General features: G+C 45.2%; 1 protein-coding gene across 1 annotated transcript in view; it reads left to right on the top strand.

Moving 5' to 3' along the window:
- LOC139404212 (cytochrome P450 26B1-like) overlaps positions 1-15,853 on the top strand; it is a 22,060-nt gene extending 6,207 nt beyond the window's left edge. Inside the window, exons 2-6 of the mRNA XM_071147196.1 lie at positions 6,351-6,469; positions 8,761-8,917; positions 9,162-9,317; positions 11,776-12,057; positions 14,922-15,853. Of these exons, the coding sequence (XP_071003297.1) occupies positions 6,351-6,469; positions 8,761-8,917; positions 9,162-9,317; positions 11,776-12,057; positions 14,922-15,332 (1,125 nt within the window). The 3' untranslated portion in view covers positions 15,333-15,853. The remainder of the gene's footprint in view (positions 1-6,350; positions 6,470-8,760; positions 8,918-9,161; positions 9,318-11,775; positions 12,058-14,921) is intronic.
- The last annotated feature ends 604 nt before the right edge of the window (positions 15,854-16,457 follow it).

Raw genomic sequence — 16,457 nt, 5'->3', positions numbered from 1 at the left:
GAGACAGAAAGGGAAGAGGTAGAAAGGGAAGAGACAGAAAGGGAAGAGGTAGAAAGGGAAGAGGTAGAAAGGGAAGAGACAGAAAGGGAAGAGGTAGAAAGGGAAGAGACAGAAAGGGAAGAGGTAGAACGGGAAGAGGTAGAAAGGGAAGAGGTAGAAAGGGAAGAGGTAGAAAGGGAAGAGGTAGAAAGGGAAGAGGCAGAAAGGGAAGAGACAGAAAGGGAAGAGGTAGGAAGGGAAGAGGTAGAAAGGGAAGAGACAGAAAGGGAAGAGACAGAAAGGGAAGAGACAGAAAGGGAAGAGACAGAAAGGGAAGAGGTAGAAAGGGAAGAGGTAGAAAGGGAAGATGTAGAAAGGGAAGAGACAGAAAGGGAAGAGGTAGAAAGGGAAGAGGTAGAAAGGGAAGAGACAGAAAGGGAAGGGAAGAGACAGAAAGGGAAGATACAGAAAGGGAAGAGGTAGAAAGGGAAGAGACAGAAAGGGAAGAGGTAGAAAGGGAAGAGACAGAAAGGGAAGAGGTAGAAAGGGAAGAGGTAGAAAGGGAAGAGGTAGAAAGGGAAGAGGTAGAAAGGGAATAGGTGGAAAGGGAAGAGACAGAACGGGGAGAGACAGAAAGGGAAGAGACAGAAAGGGTAGAGACAGAAAGGGAAGAGGTAGAAAGGGAAGAGGTAGAAAGGGAAGAGACAGAAAGGGAAGAGGTAGAAAGGGAAGAGACAGAAAGGGAAGAGGTAGAAAGGGAAGAGGTAGAAAGGGACGAGACAGAAAGGGAAGAGGTAGAAAGGGAAGAGACAGAAAGGGAAGAGGTAGAAAGGGAAGAGACAGAAAGGGAAGAGGTAGAAAGGGAAGAGGTAGAAAGGGAAGAGGCAGAAAGGGAAGAGACAGAAAGGGAAGAGGTAGAAAGGGAAGAGACATAAAGGGAAGAGTAGAAAGGTGAAGAGACAGAAAGGGAAGAGGTAGAAAGGGAAGAGACAGAAAGGGAAGAGACAGAAAGGGAAGAGACAGAAAGGGAAGAGGTAGAAAGGGAAGAGACAGAAAGGGAAGAGGTAGAAAGGGAAGAGGTAGAAAGGGAAGAGGTAGAAAGGGAAGAGACAGAAAGGGAAGAGACAGAAAGGGAAGAGACAGAAAGGGAAGAGGTAGGAAGGGAAGAGGTAGAAAGGGAAGAGACAGAAAGGGAAGAGACAGAAAGGGAAGAGACAGAAAGGGAAGAGGTAGAAAGGGAAGAGGTAGAAATGGAAGAGGTAGAAAGGGAAGAGGTAGAAAGGGAAGAGACAGAAAGGGTAGAGGTAGAAAGGGAAGAGACAGAAAGGGAAGGGAAGAGACAGAAAGGGAAGATACAGAAAGGGAAGAGGTAGAAAGGGAAGAGACAGAAAGGGAAGAGGTAGAAAGGGAAGAGACAGAAAGGGAAGAGACAGAAAGGAAAGAGGTAGAAAGGGAAGAGGTAGAAAGGGAAGAGACAGAAAGGGAAGAGACAGAAAGGGAAGAGGTAGAAAGGGAAGAGGTAGAAGGGAAGAGGTAGAACGGGAAGAGGTAGAAAGGGAAGAGACAGAAAGGGAAGAGACAGAAAGGGAAGAGACAGAAAGGGGAGAGACAGAAAGGGAAGAGACAGAAAGGGAAGAGGTAGAAAGGGAAGAGGTAGAAAGGGAAGAGGTAGAAAGGGAAGAGACAGAAAGGGAAGAGACAGAAAGGGGAGAGACAGAAAGGGAAGAGACAGAAAGGGAAGAGACAGAAAGGGAAGAGACAGAAAGGGAAGAGACAGAAAGGGAAGAGGTAGAAAGGCAAGAGGTAGAAAGGGAAGAGGTAGAAAGGGAAGATACAGAAAGGGAAGAGGTAGAAAGGGAAAAGACAGAAAGGGAAGAGGTAGAGAGGGAAGAGGTAGAAAGGGAAGAGGTAGAAAGGGAAGAGGTAGAAAGGGAAGAGGTAGAAAGGGAAGCGGTGGAAAGGGAAGAGACAGAAAGGGGAGAGACAGAAAGGGAAGAGACAGAAAGGGTAGAGACAGAAAGGGAAGAGACAGAAAGGGAAGAGGTAGAAAGGGAAGAGGTAGAAAAGGAAGAGACAGAAAGGAAAGAGGTAGAAAGGGAAGAGACAGAAAGGGAAGAGGTAGAAAGGGAAGAGGTAGAAAGGGAATAGACAGAAAGGGAAGAGACAGAAAGGGAAGAGGTAGAAAGGCAAGAGGTAGGAAGGGAAGAGGTAGAAAGGGAAGAGGTAGAAAGGGAAGAGACAGAAAGGGAAGAGGTAGAAAGGGAAGAGACAGAAAGGGAAGGGAAGAGACAGAAAGGGAAGATACAGAAAGGGAAGAGGTAGAAAGGGAAGAGACAGAAAGGGAAGAGGTAGAAAGGGAAGAGACAGAAAGGGAAGAGACAGAAAGGAAAGAGGTAGAAAGGGAAGAGGTAGAAAGGGAAGAGACAGAAAGGGAAGAGACAGAAAGGGAAGAGGTAGAAAGGGAAGAGGTAGAAGGGAAGAGGTAGAACGGGAAGAGGTAGAAAGGGAAGAGACAGAAAGGGAAGAGGTAGAAAGGGAAGAGGTAGAACGGGAAGGGAAGAGGTAGAAAGGGAAGAGACAGAAAGGGAAGAGGTAGGAAGGGAAGAGGTAGAAAGGGAAGAGGTAGAAAGGGAAGAGGTAGAAAGGGAAGAGACAGAAAGGGAAGAGGTAGAAAGGGAAGAGGTAGAAAGGGAAGAGACAGAAAGGGAAGAGGTAGAAAGGGAAGAGGTAGAACGGGAAGGGAAGAGGTAGAAAGGGAAGAGGTAGAAAGGGAAGAGGTAGAAAGGGAAGGGAAGAGGTAGAAAGGGAAGAGGTAGAAAGGGAAAGGAAGAGGTAGAAAGGGAAGGGAAGAGGTAGAAAGGGAAGGGAAGAGGTAGAAAGGGAAGGGAAGAGGTAGAAAGGGAAGGGGTAGAAAGGGAAGGGAAGAGGTAGAAAGGGAAGAGGTAGAAAGGGAAGATACAGAAAGGGAAGAGGTAGGGAAAAGACAGAAAGGGAAGAGGTAGAGAGGGAAGAGGTAGAAAGGGAAGAGGTAGGAAGGGAAGAGGTAGAAAGGGAAGAGGTAGAAAGGGAAGAGGTGGAAAGGGAAGAGACAGAAAGGGGAGAGACAGAAAGGGAAGAGACAGAAAGGGTAGAGACAGAAAGGGAAGAGACAGAAAGGGAAGAGGTAGAAAGGGAAGAGGTAGAAAAGGAAGAGACAGAAAGGAAAGAGGTAGAAAGGGAAGAGACAGAAAGGGAAGAGGTAGAAAGGGAAGAGGTAGAAAGGGAATAGACAGAAAGGGAAGAGACAGAAAGGGAAGAGGTAGAAAGGCAAGAGGTAGGAAGGGAAGAGGTAGAAAGGGAAGAGACAGAAAGGGAAGAGACAGAAAGGGAAGAGACAGAAAGGGAGGAGGTAGAAAGGGAAGAGACAGAAAGGGAAGAGGTAGAAAGGGAAGAGGTAGAAAGGGAAGAAGTAGAAAGGGAAGAGGTAGAAAGGGAAGAGGTAGAACGGGAAGGGAAGAGGTAGAAAGGGAAGAGGTAGAAAGGGAAGAGGTAGAAAGGGAAGGGAAGAGGTAGAAAGGGAAGAGGTAGAAAGGGAAGGGAAGAGGTAGAAAGGGAAGGGAAGAGGTAGAAAGGGAAGGGGTAGAAAGGGAAGGGAAGAGGTAGAAAGGGAAGAGGTAGAAAGGGAAGATACAGAAAGGGAAGAGGTAGAAAGGGAAGAGACAGAAAGGGAAGAGACAGAAAGGGGAGAGACAGAAAGGGAAGAGACAGAAAGGGAAGAGACAGAAAGGGGAGAGACAGAAAGGAAAGAGACAGAAAGGGAAGAGGTAGAAAGGGAAGAGACAGAAAGGGAAGAGGTAGAAAGGGAAGAGGTAGAACGGGAAGGGAAGAGGTAGAAAGGGAAGAGGTAGAAAGGGAAGAGGTAGAAAGTGCTTGATGTAATGGAGTGTGCCCAGAAGTCTGGAAAGAGTCAAAGGTTATTCCACTACCTAAAGATAAATAAAATCTGCATTTCCTGGCCCTAATAGTCATCCTGTAAGCTTGCTGCCTGTGTATTAAATTATTGGAAAGAATTGTATCTGTACAAATCAAGGATTTGTTCTCATGTAATGGTCTGATAACTGGTTTTCCAGCATACAAAGAAGGGCATTCTACGAGTACGGCCTTAACGCAAATGACAGATGATTGGTTAAAGAGTATGGATGGCAGGAAGTTAGTTGGTGCAGTGTTGCTGGATTTCAATGCTGCTTTTGATGTAGTTGATCATGAACTGTTACTAGGTAAAACATTTAAAGCTATCTATCCGAGACGAAGGCAAAAAGTGTTCTTTAAAATGGTAGCTTTTCAAACAGTAAAGATATACATTGTGGTGTTCCTCAAGGAAGTTGCCTAGGACCACTTCTCAATCTTAACTAATGATTTACCTTCAGTAGTGAACAAAGCAAGAGGGGTCATGTGTGCTGATGACTATACAATGTCATGTGTGCTGATGACTCTACAATGTCATGTGTGCTGATGACTCTACAATGTCATGTGTACTGATGACTCTACAATGTCATGTGTGCTGATGACTCTGAAATGTCATGTGTGCTGATGACCCTACAATGTCATGTGTGCTGATGACTCTACAATGTCATGTGTGCTGATGACTCTGAAATGTCATGTGTGCTGATGACTCTACAATGTCATGTGTACTGATGACTCTACAATGTCATGTGTGCTGATGACTCTACAATGTCATGTGTGCTGATGACTCTACAATGTCATGTGTGCTGATGACTCTACAATGTCATGTGTGCTGATGACCCTACAATGTCATGTGTGCTGATGACTCTACAATGTCATGTGTGCTGATGACTCTACAATGTCATGTGTGCTGATGACCCTACAATGTCATGTGTGCTGATGACTCTACAATGTCATGTGTGCTGATGACTCTGAAATGTACAGCGCAGCATCAGACTGTAATGAGCTAACAGATGTACTGAGCATTGAACTACGAATGGTGTCTGAGTGGGTCGATATGAACAAATTGGCGTTGAACATTTCTAAAACTAAATGTTAGTTTACTGTCCAGTTATATGGTCAATCCCTGGTCCTATCACACTTAGAGTACTGTCCAGTTATATGGTCAATCCCTGGTCCTATAACACTTAGAGTACTGTCCAGTTGTATGATCAATCCCTGGTCCTATCACACTTAGAGTACTGTCCAGTTGTATGGTCATCTGCAGCAAATAAATACATTTAAAAATCCAAATGTCTCAAAACAGGGTTACCAGATTAACTTTTCATTGCTCAAAACAGGGCTGCCAGATTAACTTTTCCTTGCTCAAAACAGGGCTGCCAGATTAATTTGTCCTTGCTCAAAACAGGGCTGCCAGATTAACTTTTCATTGCTCAAAACAGGGCTGCCAGATTAACTTTTCATTGCTCAAAACAGACCATGTGACTGGACAGGAAATAGACAGAACATCTAATGTGACAGACCATATGACTGGACAGGAAATAGACAGAACATCTAATGTGATAGACCATATAACTGGACAGGAAATAGACAGAACATCTAATGAGATAGACCATATGACTGGACAGGAAACAGACAGAACATCTAATGAGATAGACCATATGACTGGACAGGAAATAGACAGAACATCTAATGTGATAGACCATATGACTGGACAGGAAATAGAAAGTATCAACGGAATGTTAAATGTGTTTTCTGTCAGGTATTTTAATTGTCGACTTGTTGGATGTTTGTAAAGTCTTAGTTTGTAAAGTCTTAGTTTGTAAAGTCTTAGTTTGTAAAGTCTTAGTTTGTAAAGTCTTAGTTTGTGAAGTCTTAGTTTGTAAAGTCTTAGTTTGTGAAGTCTTAGTTTGTAAAGTCTTAGTTTGTGAAGTCTTAGTTTGTAAAGTCTTAGTTTGTGAAGTCTTAGTTTGTAAAGTCTTGTTAGTTGGTGTTGTACCCCAGGAAGATTAGCTAACGTCACGGCATTAGTTAATGGGGATCCTAATAAAAATAAAAATAACACTCCCCCCCTACTCCCCCTCCTCCTCCCCTCTCCCTCCTCCTCCCCTCTCCCTCCTCCTCTCTCTCCTCTCCTCCCTCCTCCTCCCCCTCCCCTCTCCCCCTCCTCTCCTCCCTCCCCCTCCCCCCTCCCCTCTCCCCCCTCCTACCCTCCTATCCTTCCTCCCCCTCCTCCTCCCCTCTCCCTCCTCCTCCCCTATTCCCTCCTCCTCTCCCTCCTCTCCTCCCTCCTCCTCCCCCTCCCCTCTCTCCCTCCTCCCCCTCCTATCCTCCCTCCTCCTCCTCCCCTCTCCCTCCTCCTCTCCCTCCTCTCCTCCCTCCTCCCTCCCCCTCCCCTCTCCCCCTCACCCCCTCCCCCTCTCCTCCAGGTCTTCTCCAAGGTGTTCAGTCATGAGGCGCTGCAGTCCTATCTCCCTAAGATCCAGCAGGTGATCCAGGAGTCACTGAGGCTGTGGAGCTCCAATCCAGAACCCATCAATGTCTACAGGTGACTTCTCAACCTGGTGTGTGTGTGTGTGTGTGTGTGTGTGTGTGTGTGTGTGTGTGTGTGTGTGTGTGTGTATGCATGTATGGAGCTCCAAATCAAATCAAATCATATTGTATTTGTCACATACACATGGTTAGCAGATGTTAATGGTCACATACACATGTTTAACAGATGTTAATGCGAGTGTAGCGAAATGCTTGTGCTTCTAGTTCCGACAATGCAGTAATAACCAACAAGTAATCTAACTAACAATTCCACAACTACTACCTTATACACACAAGTGTAAATGGATAAAGAATATGTACATAAAGATATATGAAAGACCCAGAACCTATAAACAGGGCCTTTTAGACCAGGGCCAATAGGGCCTTTTAGACCAGGGCCATTTAGACCTGGGCCATTAGGGCCATTTAGACCTGGGCCAATAGGGCCATTTAGACCAGGGCCATTAGGGCATTTTAGACCAGGGCCATTTAGACCAGGGCCATTTAGACCAGGGCCATTAGGGCCATTTAGATCAGGGCCATTAGCGCCTTTTAGACCAGGGCCATTTAGACCTCGGCCAATGAGGCCATTTAGACCAGGGCAATTTAGACCAGGGCCATTTAGACCAGGGCCATTAGGGCCTTTTAGACCAGGGCCATTAGGGCCATTTAGACCAGGGCCATTAGGGCCTTTTAGACCAGGGCCATTTAGACCAGGGCCATTTAGACCAGGGCCATTTAGACCAGGGCCATTAGGGCCATTTAGATCAGGGCCATTAGCGCCTTTTAGACCAGGGCCATTTAGACCTCGGCCAATAAGGCCATTTAGACCAGGGCAATTTAGACCAGGGCCATTTAGACCAGGGCCATTAGGGCCTTTTAGACCAGGGCCAATAGGGCCATTTAGACCAGGGCCATTAGGGCCTTTTAGACCAGGGCCATTTAGACCAGGGCCATTAGGGCCTTTTAGACCAGGGCATTTTAGACCAGGGCCATTTAGACCAGGGCCATTGGGGCCTTTTAGACCAGGGCCTTTTAGACCAGGGCCATTAGAGCCATTTAGACCAGGGCCATTAGGGCCATTTAGACAAGTGCCATTAGGGCCTTTTAGACCAGGGCCATTTAGACCAGGGCCAATAGGGCCATTTAGACCAGGGCCAGTAGGGCCTTTTAGACCAGGGCCATTAGGGCCATTTAGACCAGGGCCATTAGGGCCTTTTAGACCAGGGCCATTTAGACCAGGGCCATTTAGACCAGGGCCATTAGGGCCTTTTAGACCAGGGCATTTTAGACCAGGGCCATTTAGACCAGGGCCATTAGGGCCTTTTAGACCAGGGCAGTTAGGGCCTTTTAGACCAGGGCCTTTTAGACCAGGGCCATTAGGGCCATTTAGACCAGGGCCAATAGGGCCTTTTAGACCAGGGCCAATAGGGCCTTTTAGACCAGGGCCAATAGGGCCATTTAGACCAGGGCCATTAGGGCCTTTTAGACCAGGGCCATTAGGGCCTTTTAGACCAGGGCCATTAGGGCCTTTTAGACCAGGGCCTTTTAGACCAGGGCCATTAGGGCCTTTTAGACCAGGGCCTTTTAGACCAGGGCAATTAGGAACTTTTAGACCAGGGCCATTAGGGCCTTTTAGACCAGGGCCATTTAGACCTGGGCCAATAGGGCCATTTAGACCAGGGCCATTTAGACCTGGGCCAATAGGGCCATTTAGACCTGGGCCAATAGGGCCATTTAGACCAGGTTCAATTGGGCCATGTAGACCAGGACCATTAGGGCCTTTTAGACAAGGGCAATTAGGGCCATTTAGACCAGGGCAATTTTGGACACAGCCACGACAGTTTCTGAATGTGTGCTCTTTTGGGTCTAGGCTGGGTATTGTACGGGTTAATCAATTGTTATTGACCGACTGACGGACTTAACCCTCTCTCTCTCTCTCTCTCTCTCTCTCTCTCTCTCTGTCCCTCCCCCACTCTCTCTCTCTCTCTCTCTCTCTCTCTCTCTCTCTCTCTCTCTCTCTCTCTCTCTCTCTCTCTCCCTCCCTCCCTCCCTCTCCCCCTCTCTCTCTCCCCCTCTCTCTCTCTCTCCCTCCCTCTCTCTCTCTCTCTCTCTCCCTCCTCTCTCTCTCTCTCTCTCTCTCTCTCTCTCTCTCTCTCTCTCTCTCCCTCTCTCTTCCCCTCTCTCTCTCCCTCTCTCTCTCCCTCCCCCCCCTCCCTCCCTCCCTCCCTCCCTCCCTCCCTCTCTCTCTCTCTCTCTCTCTCTCTCTCTCTCTCTCTCTCTCTCTCTCTCTCTCCCCCCCTCCAGGGAATCCCAGAGGCTGTCGTTCCACATGGCAGTGAGGGTGCTGCTGGGGTTCAGAGTAGCAGACGAGGAGATGAGACACCTGTTCACCACCTTCCAGGAGTTTATAGACAACATCTTCACTCTGCCGTTGGACCTGCCATTCAGTGGATACAGGAAGGTCAGTGTGCGGATGGACACAGAAGCACTTTAATTGACATATACACTCATGCAGGGATGATCTTGTCAACATGACTTGAAGCTACTGTGTAATTCAACAAGACAAATCCAATCATTCATTGGGAATACAAGCACTTGATATGTGAGTGTCAGTAAGCCCTCCCTCCATAGGTTTTTCAAGGGCGTGAATGATTGATCTCGACTTTACGTCACTCACCACGTCTCTGCATGTTTTCTTTCCGTAGGGCATCTGTGCCAGGGACACACTCCAGAAGGGGATAGAGAAGGCCATCAGGGAGAAACCTCTCTGTTCCCAGGGGAAGGATTATAGCGACGCACTAGATATCCTACTGGAGAGCGCAAAAGAGAACGGCACCGAAATCACCATGCAGGAACTCAAGGTAGGAACCTTTCTGTCTCTCTCTCTCTCTCTCTCTCTCTCTCTCTCTCTCTCTCTCTCTCTCTCCCCCTCTCGCTCTCTCTCTCTCTTTCTCTCCCTCTCTCTCTCTCTCTCTCTCTGTCTCTCTCTCTCTCTCTCTCTCTCTCTCTCTCTCTCTCTCTCTCTCTCTCTCTCTCTCTCTCTCTCTCTCTCTCTCTCTCTCTCTCTCTCTCTCTCTCTCTCTCTCTCTCTCTCTCTCTCTCTCTCTTTCTCTCTCTCTCTGGGGAGTGTCCCAGATGCCCCCCTACTCCCTATTCAGCCCCCCTACTCCCTATTCAGCCCCCCTACTCAGCCCCCCTACTATCCTCTCCCCTCTCTCCTCTCCCCTCTCCCATATTCTCTCTCCCATCTCCCTTCTCCCCTCTCCCCTCTCCCCTCTCCCCTCTCTCCTCTCCCCTCTCCCCTCTCCCCTCTCCTCTCTCTCCTCTCCCCTCTCTCATCTTCTCTCTCCCATCTCTCCTCTCCCCTCTCTCCTCTCCCATCTTCTCTCTTCCCTCTCCCCTCTCCCATCTTCTCTCTCCCATCTTCTCTCTTGCCTCTCCCCTCTCCTCTCTCCCCTCTTCCCTCTCCCTTCTCCTCTCTCCCATCTTCTCTCTCCCCTCTCCCCTCTTCTCTCTTCTCTCTCCCCTCTTCCCTCTCCCCTCTCACTCTCCTCTCCCCTCAGTCCCCTCTCCCATCTCCTCTCTCTTCTCTCCTCTCCCCTGGTCCCTGAACTGGGGCGCCCAGTTTAAGGAGGCACAGACTGCATGCAACCTCATGTGGTTTACGTGACTCTCTCTCTCTCTCACACGCACGCACACACACGCACGCACGCACGCACGCACGGACGGACGGACGGACGGACGGACGGACCGACAGACAGACAGACAGACAGACACCGGGGTGATACAGACATGTTTTGACACAAATTGCAGCAGATGAGGGGTTTCAGTGTGTGTTATCCTAAACTGTTATTCCAGACCCAGAAAATAGTATTTTTCCAAAGAGAGGGCAGGAGATTTTTAGAGAGGTGTGTGCCACACAACCAGAGCTAAAACAGGGGCAATGTCCCCAGACAGGAGACCGAGGCTGTCAGCACCAGATCACTGCACTGACTGTAAAAACAGCTGCTGAACTGCACGAGCCTAAAACCCAACTTACTGTAGATATTTGAGACATGATGACTGATTCCTGGTTTGTCACCCTTCCCTTACCCTCCCATACCCTTCTCATACCCTTCTCATACCCTTCTCATACCCTTCTCATACCCTTCTGCTACCCTTCTCATACCCTTCTCATACCCTTCTCATACCCTTCTCATACCCTTCTGCTACCCTTCTCATACCCTTCTCATACCCTCTCATACCCTTCTCATACCCTTCTGCTACCCTTCTCATACCCTTCTCATACCCTTCTCATACCCTTCTCCTACCCTTCTGCTACCCTTCTCATACCCTTCTCATACCCTTCTCATACCCTTCTCATACCCTTCTGCTACCCTTCTCATACCCTTCTCATACCCTTCTCATACCCTTCTCATACCCTTCTGCTACCCTTCTCATACCCTTCTCATACCCTTCTCATACCCTTCTCATACCCTTCTCATACCCTTCTGCTACCCTTCTCATACCCTTCTCATACCCTTCTCATACCCTTCTCATACCCTTCTGCTACCCTTCTCATACCCTTCTCATACCCTTCTCATACCCTTCTCTTACCCTTCTGCTACCATTCTCCTTTTTTGCTTTAAGCTTCTCATTTGACATTAGTTTCAAACTTAGATCGAAAGCAATCTCTGTCAGGAGAAGTTATATAGTTACAGAGAACTTTTCAAATCAAATCAAATTGATTACGATGACTAAGACGTGGGTACCGTGAAACGCTGCAAACCCTTCGCAGCGATGTAGAGGAAAAACAACAAATAACACCAACGGAATCAAATAAGCAGGAATGGAGCTATATACAGGAAGTACCAGATCAGTGTGGAGCTATATACAGGAAGTACCAGATCAATATGGAGCTATATACAGGAAGTACCAGATCAATGTGGAGCTATATACAGGAAGTACCAGATCAGTGTGGAGCTATATACAGGAAGTACCAGATCAGTGTGGAGCTATATACAGGAAGTACCAGATCAATTTGGAGCTATATACAGGAAGTACCAGATCAATGTGGAGCTATATACAGGAAGTACCAGTACGTTTTTCAACCACTCCACAAATTTCTTGCTAACAAACTATAGTTTTGGCAAGTTGGTTAGGACATCTACTTTGTGCATGACACAAGTCAGTTTTTCCAACAGTTGTTTACAGACAGATTATTTCACTTATAATCCACTGTATCACAATTCCAGTGGGTCAGAAGTTTACATACACTGAGTTAACTGTGCCTTTAAACATCTTTGGAAAGCTGATGAACTCACCTCTCCTCGTCTCCAGGAGGCGACCATTGAGCTGATCTTCGCAGCGTTTGCCACCACGGCCAGTGCCTCCACCTCTCTCATCATGCAGCTCCTACGCCACCCTGCCGCGTTGGAGAAGTTACGAGAGGAGCTCCGGACCAGGGGGATCCTCCACAACGGCTGTCTGTGCGAGGGGGAACTGGGTCTGGACACCATCGTTAGTCTGAAGTATCTGGACTGTGTGATTAAGGAGGTGCTGAGGCTCTTCACGCCCGTGTCTGGGGGTTATAGGACGGCCCTGCAGACATTTGAGCTAGACGTGAGTGTTATATATTTATATATATTATATACTAGTATCATCTATCTCTTGTCTGGTCTCTTGTCTTTATACATATTATATACTAGTATCATCTATCTCTTGTCTGGTCTCTTGTCTGGTCTCTTGTCTGGTCTCTTGTCTTTATATATATTATATACTAGTATCATCTATCTCTTGTCTGGTCTCTTGTCTTTATACATATTATATACTAGTATCATCTATCTCTTGTCTGGTCTCTTGTCTTTATACATATTATATACTAGTATCATCTATCTCTTGTCTGGTCTCTTGTCTTTATATATATTATATACTAGTATCATCTATCTCTTGTCTGGTCTCTTGTCTTTATACATATTATATACTAGTATCATCTATCTCTTGTCTGGTCTCTTGTCTTTATATATATTATATACTAGTATCATCTATCTCTTGTCTGGTCTCTTGTCTTTATACATATTATATACTAGTATCATCTATCTCTTGTCTGGTCTCTTGTCTTTATATATATTATATACTAGTATCATCTATCTCTTGTCTGGTCTCTTGTCTTTATACATATTATATACTAGTATCATCTATCTCTTGTCTGGTCTCTTGTCTTTATACATATTATATACTAGTATCATCTATCTCTTGTCTGGTCTCTTGTCTTTATACATATTATATACTAGTATCATCTATCTCTTGTCTGGTCTCTTGTCTTTATACATATTATATACTAGTATCATCTATCTCTTGTCTGGTCTCTTGTCTTTATACATATTATATACTAGTATCATCTATCTCTTGTCTGGTCTCTTGTCTTTATATATATTATATACTAGTATCATCTATCTCTTGTCTGGTCTCTTGTCTTTATACATATTATATACTAGTATCATCTATCTCTTGTCTGGTCTCTTGTCTTTATACATATTATATACTAGTATCATCTATCTCTTGTCTGGTCTCTTGTCTTTATACATATTATATACTAGTATCATCTATCTCTTGTCTGGTCTCTTGTCTTTATACATATTATATACTAGTATCATCTATCTCTTGTCTGGTCTCTTGTCTTTATATATATTATATACTAGTATCATCTATCTCTTGTCTGGTCTCTTGTCTTTATACATATTATATACTAGTATCATCTATCTCTTGTCTGGTCTCTTGTCTTTATATATATTATATACTAGTATCATCTATCTCTTGTCTGGTCTCTTGTCTTTATACATATTATATACTAGTATCATCTATCTCTTGTCTGGTCTCTTGTCTTTATATATATTATATACTAGTATCATCTATCTCTTGTCTGGTCTCTTGTCTTTATACATATTATATACTAGTATCATCTATCTCTTGTCTGGTCTCTTGTCTGGTCTCTTGTCTGGTCTCTTGTCTGCTCTCTTGTCTTGTCATTTGTCTTGTGTTGTGTTGTCTCCTGTCTTGTCTCGTGTCTTGTCATTTGTCTTGTAATGTGTTGTCTCTTGTCTTGTCATTTGTCTTGTGTTGTGTTGTCTCCTGTCTTGTCTCTTGTCTTGTCTCTTGTCTTGTATTGTCTTGTCTCTTGTCTTGTCTCTTGTCTTGTCATTTGTCTTGTGTTGTGTTGTCTCAATGTCTGTTGTTTTGTCATTTGTCTTGTATTGTCTTGTCTCTTGTCTTGTCTATTGTCTTGTCTCTTGTCTTGTCTCTTGTCTCTTGTCTTGTATTGTCTTGTCTCTTGTCTTGTCTCTTGTCTTGTATTGTCTTGTCTCTTGTTTTGTATTGTCTTGTCTCTTGTCTTGTATTGTCTTGTCTCTTGTCTTGTATTGTCTTGTCTCTTGTCTTGTATTGTCTTGTCTCTTGTCTTGTATTGTCTTGTCTCTTGTCTTGTATTGTCTTGTCTCTTGTCTTGTCTCTTGTCTTGTCATTTGTCTTCTCTTGTGTTGTCTCCTGTCTTGTCTCTTGTCTTGTCATTTGTCTTGTATTGTCTTGTCTCTTGTCTTGTCTCTTGTCTTGTATTGTCTTGTCTCTTGTCTTGTATTGTCTTGTCTCTTGTCTTGTCTTGTCTTGTATTGTCTCTTGTCTTGTATTGTCTTGTCTCTTGTCTTGTCTCTTGTCTTGTATTGTCTTGTCTCTTGTCTTGTCTCTTGTCTTGTATTGTCTTGTCTCTTGTCTTGTATTGTCTTGTCTCTTGTCTTGTCTCTTGTCTTGTATTGTCTTGTCTCTTGTCTTGTCTCTTGTCTTGTATTGTCTTGTCTCTTGTCTTGTCTCTTGTCTTGTATTGTCTTGTCTCTTGTCTTGTATTGTCTTGTCTCTTGTCTTGTCTCTTGTCTCTTGTTTTGTCATTTGTCTTGTATTGTGTTGTTTCTTGTCTCTTGTCTCTTGTTTTGTCTCTTGTCTCTTCTCTCTTGTTTTGTCATTTGTCTTGTATTGTGTTGTCTCTTGTCTCTTGTCTCTTGTTTTGTCATTTGTCTTGTATTGTCTTGTCTCTTGTCTTGTCTCTTGTCTTGTATTGTCTTGTCTCTTGTCTCTTGTCTTGTCTCTTGTCTTGTCTCTTGTCTTGTCTCTTGTCTTGTCTCTTGTCTTGTATTGTCTTGTCTCTTGTCTTGTCTCTTGTCTTGTATTGTCTTGTCTCTTGTCTTGTCTCTTGTCTTCTATTGTCTTGTCTCTTGTCTTGTCTCTTGTCTTGTATTGTCTTGTCTCTTGTCTTGTCTCTTGTCTTGGATTGTCTTGTCTCTTGTCTTGTCTCTTGTCTCTTGTCTCTTGTTTTGTCATTTGTCTTGTATTGTCTTGTCTCCTGTCTTGTCTCTTGTCTTCTTTTTACTTCTCTCCTCTGATGAACTTGGATGTTAAGTGAAAACATGCTGTTTCTAAATGAGTCTCTCCGTCCCCAGGGGGTACAGATCCCGAAGGGTTGGAGTGTGATGTACAGCATCAGAGACACACACGACACCTCCTCCGTCTTCAAGGACGTGGACGCCTTCGACCCTGACCGCTTCTCCCAGGAACGCTGCGAGGACAAGGAGGGACGCTTCCACTACCTCCCGTTCGGCGGCGGCATCCGCTCCTGTCTCGGGAAACAGCTCGCCACTCTCTTCCTCCGTATACTGGCCATCGAGCTGGCCAGCACCAGCCGGTTTGAGTTGGCGACCCGGAATTTTCCTAGAGTGGTGACAGTGCCAGTGGTTCATCCGGTGGACGGGTTGAAGGTGAAGTTCTACGGTCTGGATTCTAACCAGAACGAGATTCCGTCCGATCTCCTAGCCAACATCAAGACGGAAGAGCTACCGGGAGCCGCGGTGTAGATCGTTGATCTGGATTGGACGAAGCAAGGAGGAAGGAGGAAGGGAGGTATGGAGGAGAAAGGAGAGAGAAGAGGAGGATGGATGGAGGATATGACAGAAATAACAAATGAGGATGGGAGACTGGGAGACTGGGAGGGGTTTAGTTTCCTTCTTTTTCATTCTACAGATGTCTTGGAATGTCGGAGGTCTCCTTTGAACTCTAAAAAGGAACATTCAGAATTCTGATTCCTTCTCTTTGTCGTTTTGTTGTCAGTTGTCAGAACTTTCTGGGAGAGAAAGAAGAACAGAAGCTGCCAAAAAAGTTTATAATCTCTATTCCTTGTTTTCCAATAAATATACAAAACTATGTATGACTAAATTGAAAAGTTATGTAATATAATGAATGATTTAAAAAATATAGAAAGTAACAATTAGGTGAAGTTATGCGCAATTAGGAAACAGATTTGTAGAGAAGTGTATTTGCATGGAGGGATGAAAGAAAGAAAGAAAGAAAGAAAGAAAGAAAGAAAGAAAGAAAGAAAGAAAGAAAGAAAGGAGGGAGAAAGGATAAAACAGGGTAAAATGGTTTATGAACATTTGGGAAATAATAAGAGTGGGGAATCTGCACAAGCGAGAGAGATGATCTCAATGTGAAAAAACAAGCCAGAGAGAAAGAGAGAAGAGAGAGAGATGAGAGAGAGAGAGAGAGATGAGAGAGAGAGAGAGAGAGAGATGAGAGAGAGAGAAGAGAGAGAGAGACAGAGAGAGAGAGAGAGAGAGACAGAGAGAGAAAGAGAGAGAGATGGGTATATTTTGTTTTAAGGCCTGGGGGTGATATATGTATTGCACGGTGCTTTAGCTCCAGTCTTTACAAGCTATATCATGTGCCTCCAGCCCTGAACTAACCTACCTGTCTCAAACAATCAACCTATCACCTATCACAATTTGGTCAATTAGCCTGGGCTGGGTCTTAGCGCTGGGATGGGTACAAAACCCAGGAACTGGACAGTGACCCTAGAGGACTTCAGGGATGATGCGAAGGAGATACTGAAACGCTGGAACGGCATTTCAGTGTGTTTAATAACTCAGGTGGGGAAGCAGATCTTTTCTTGGATGGATTTTAAGGACTTGATTTCTTTATTTTTT

The sequence above is a fragment of the Oncorhynchus clarkii genome, unplaced genomic scaffold (assembly GCF_045791955.1).
Source record: "Oncorhynchus clarkii lewisi isolate Uvic-CL-2024 unplaced genomic scaffold, UVic_Ocla_1.0 unplaced_contig_11586_pilon_pilon, whole genome shotgun sequence".
Lineage (NCBI taxonomy): Eukaryota > Metazoa > Chordata > Actinopteri > Salmoniformes > Salmonidae > Oncorhynchus > Oncorhynchus clarkii.
Note: the sequence above shows the minus strand (reverse complement) of the source record. Positions and strands in the feature narration are given on the sequence as shown.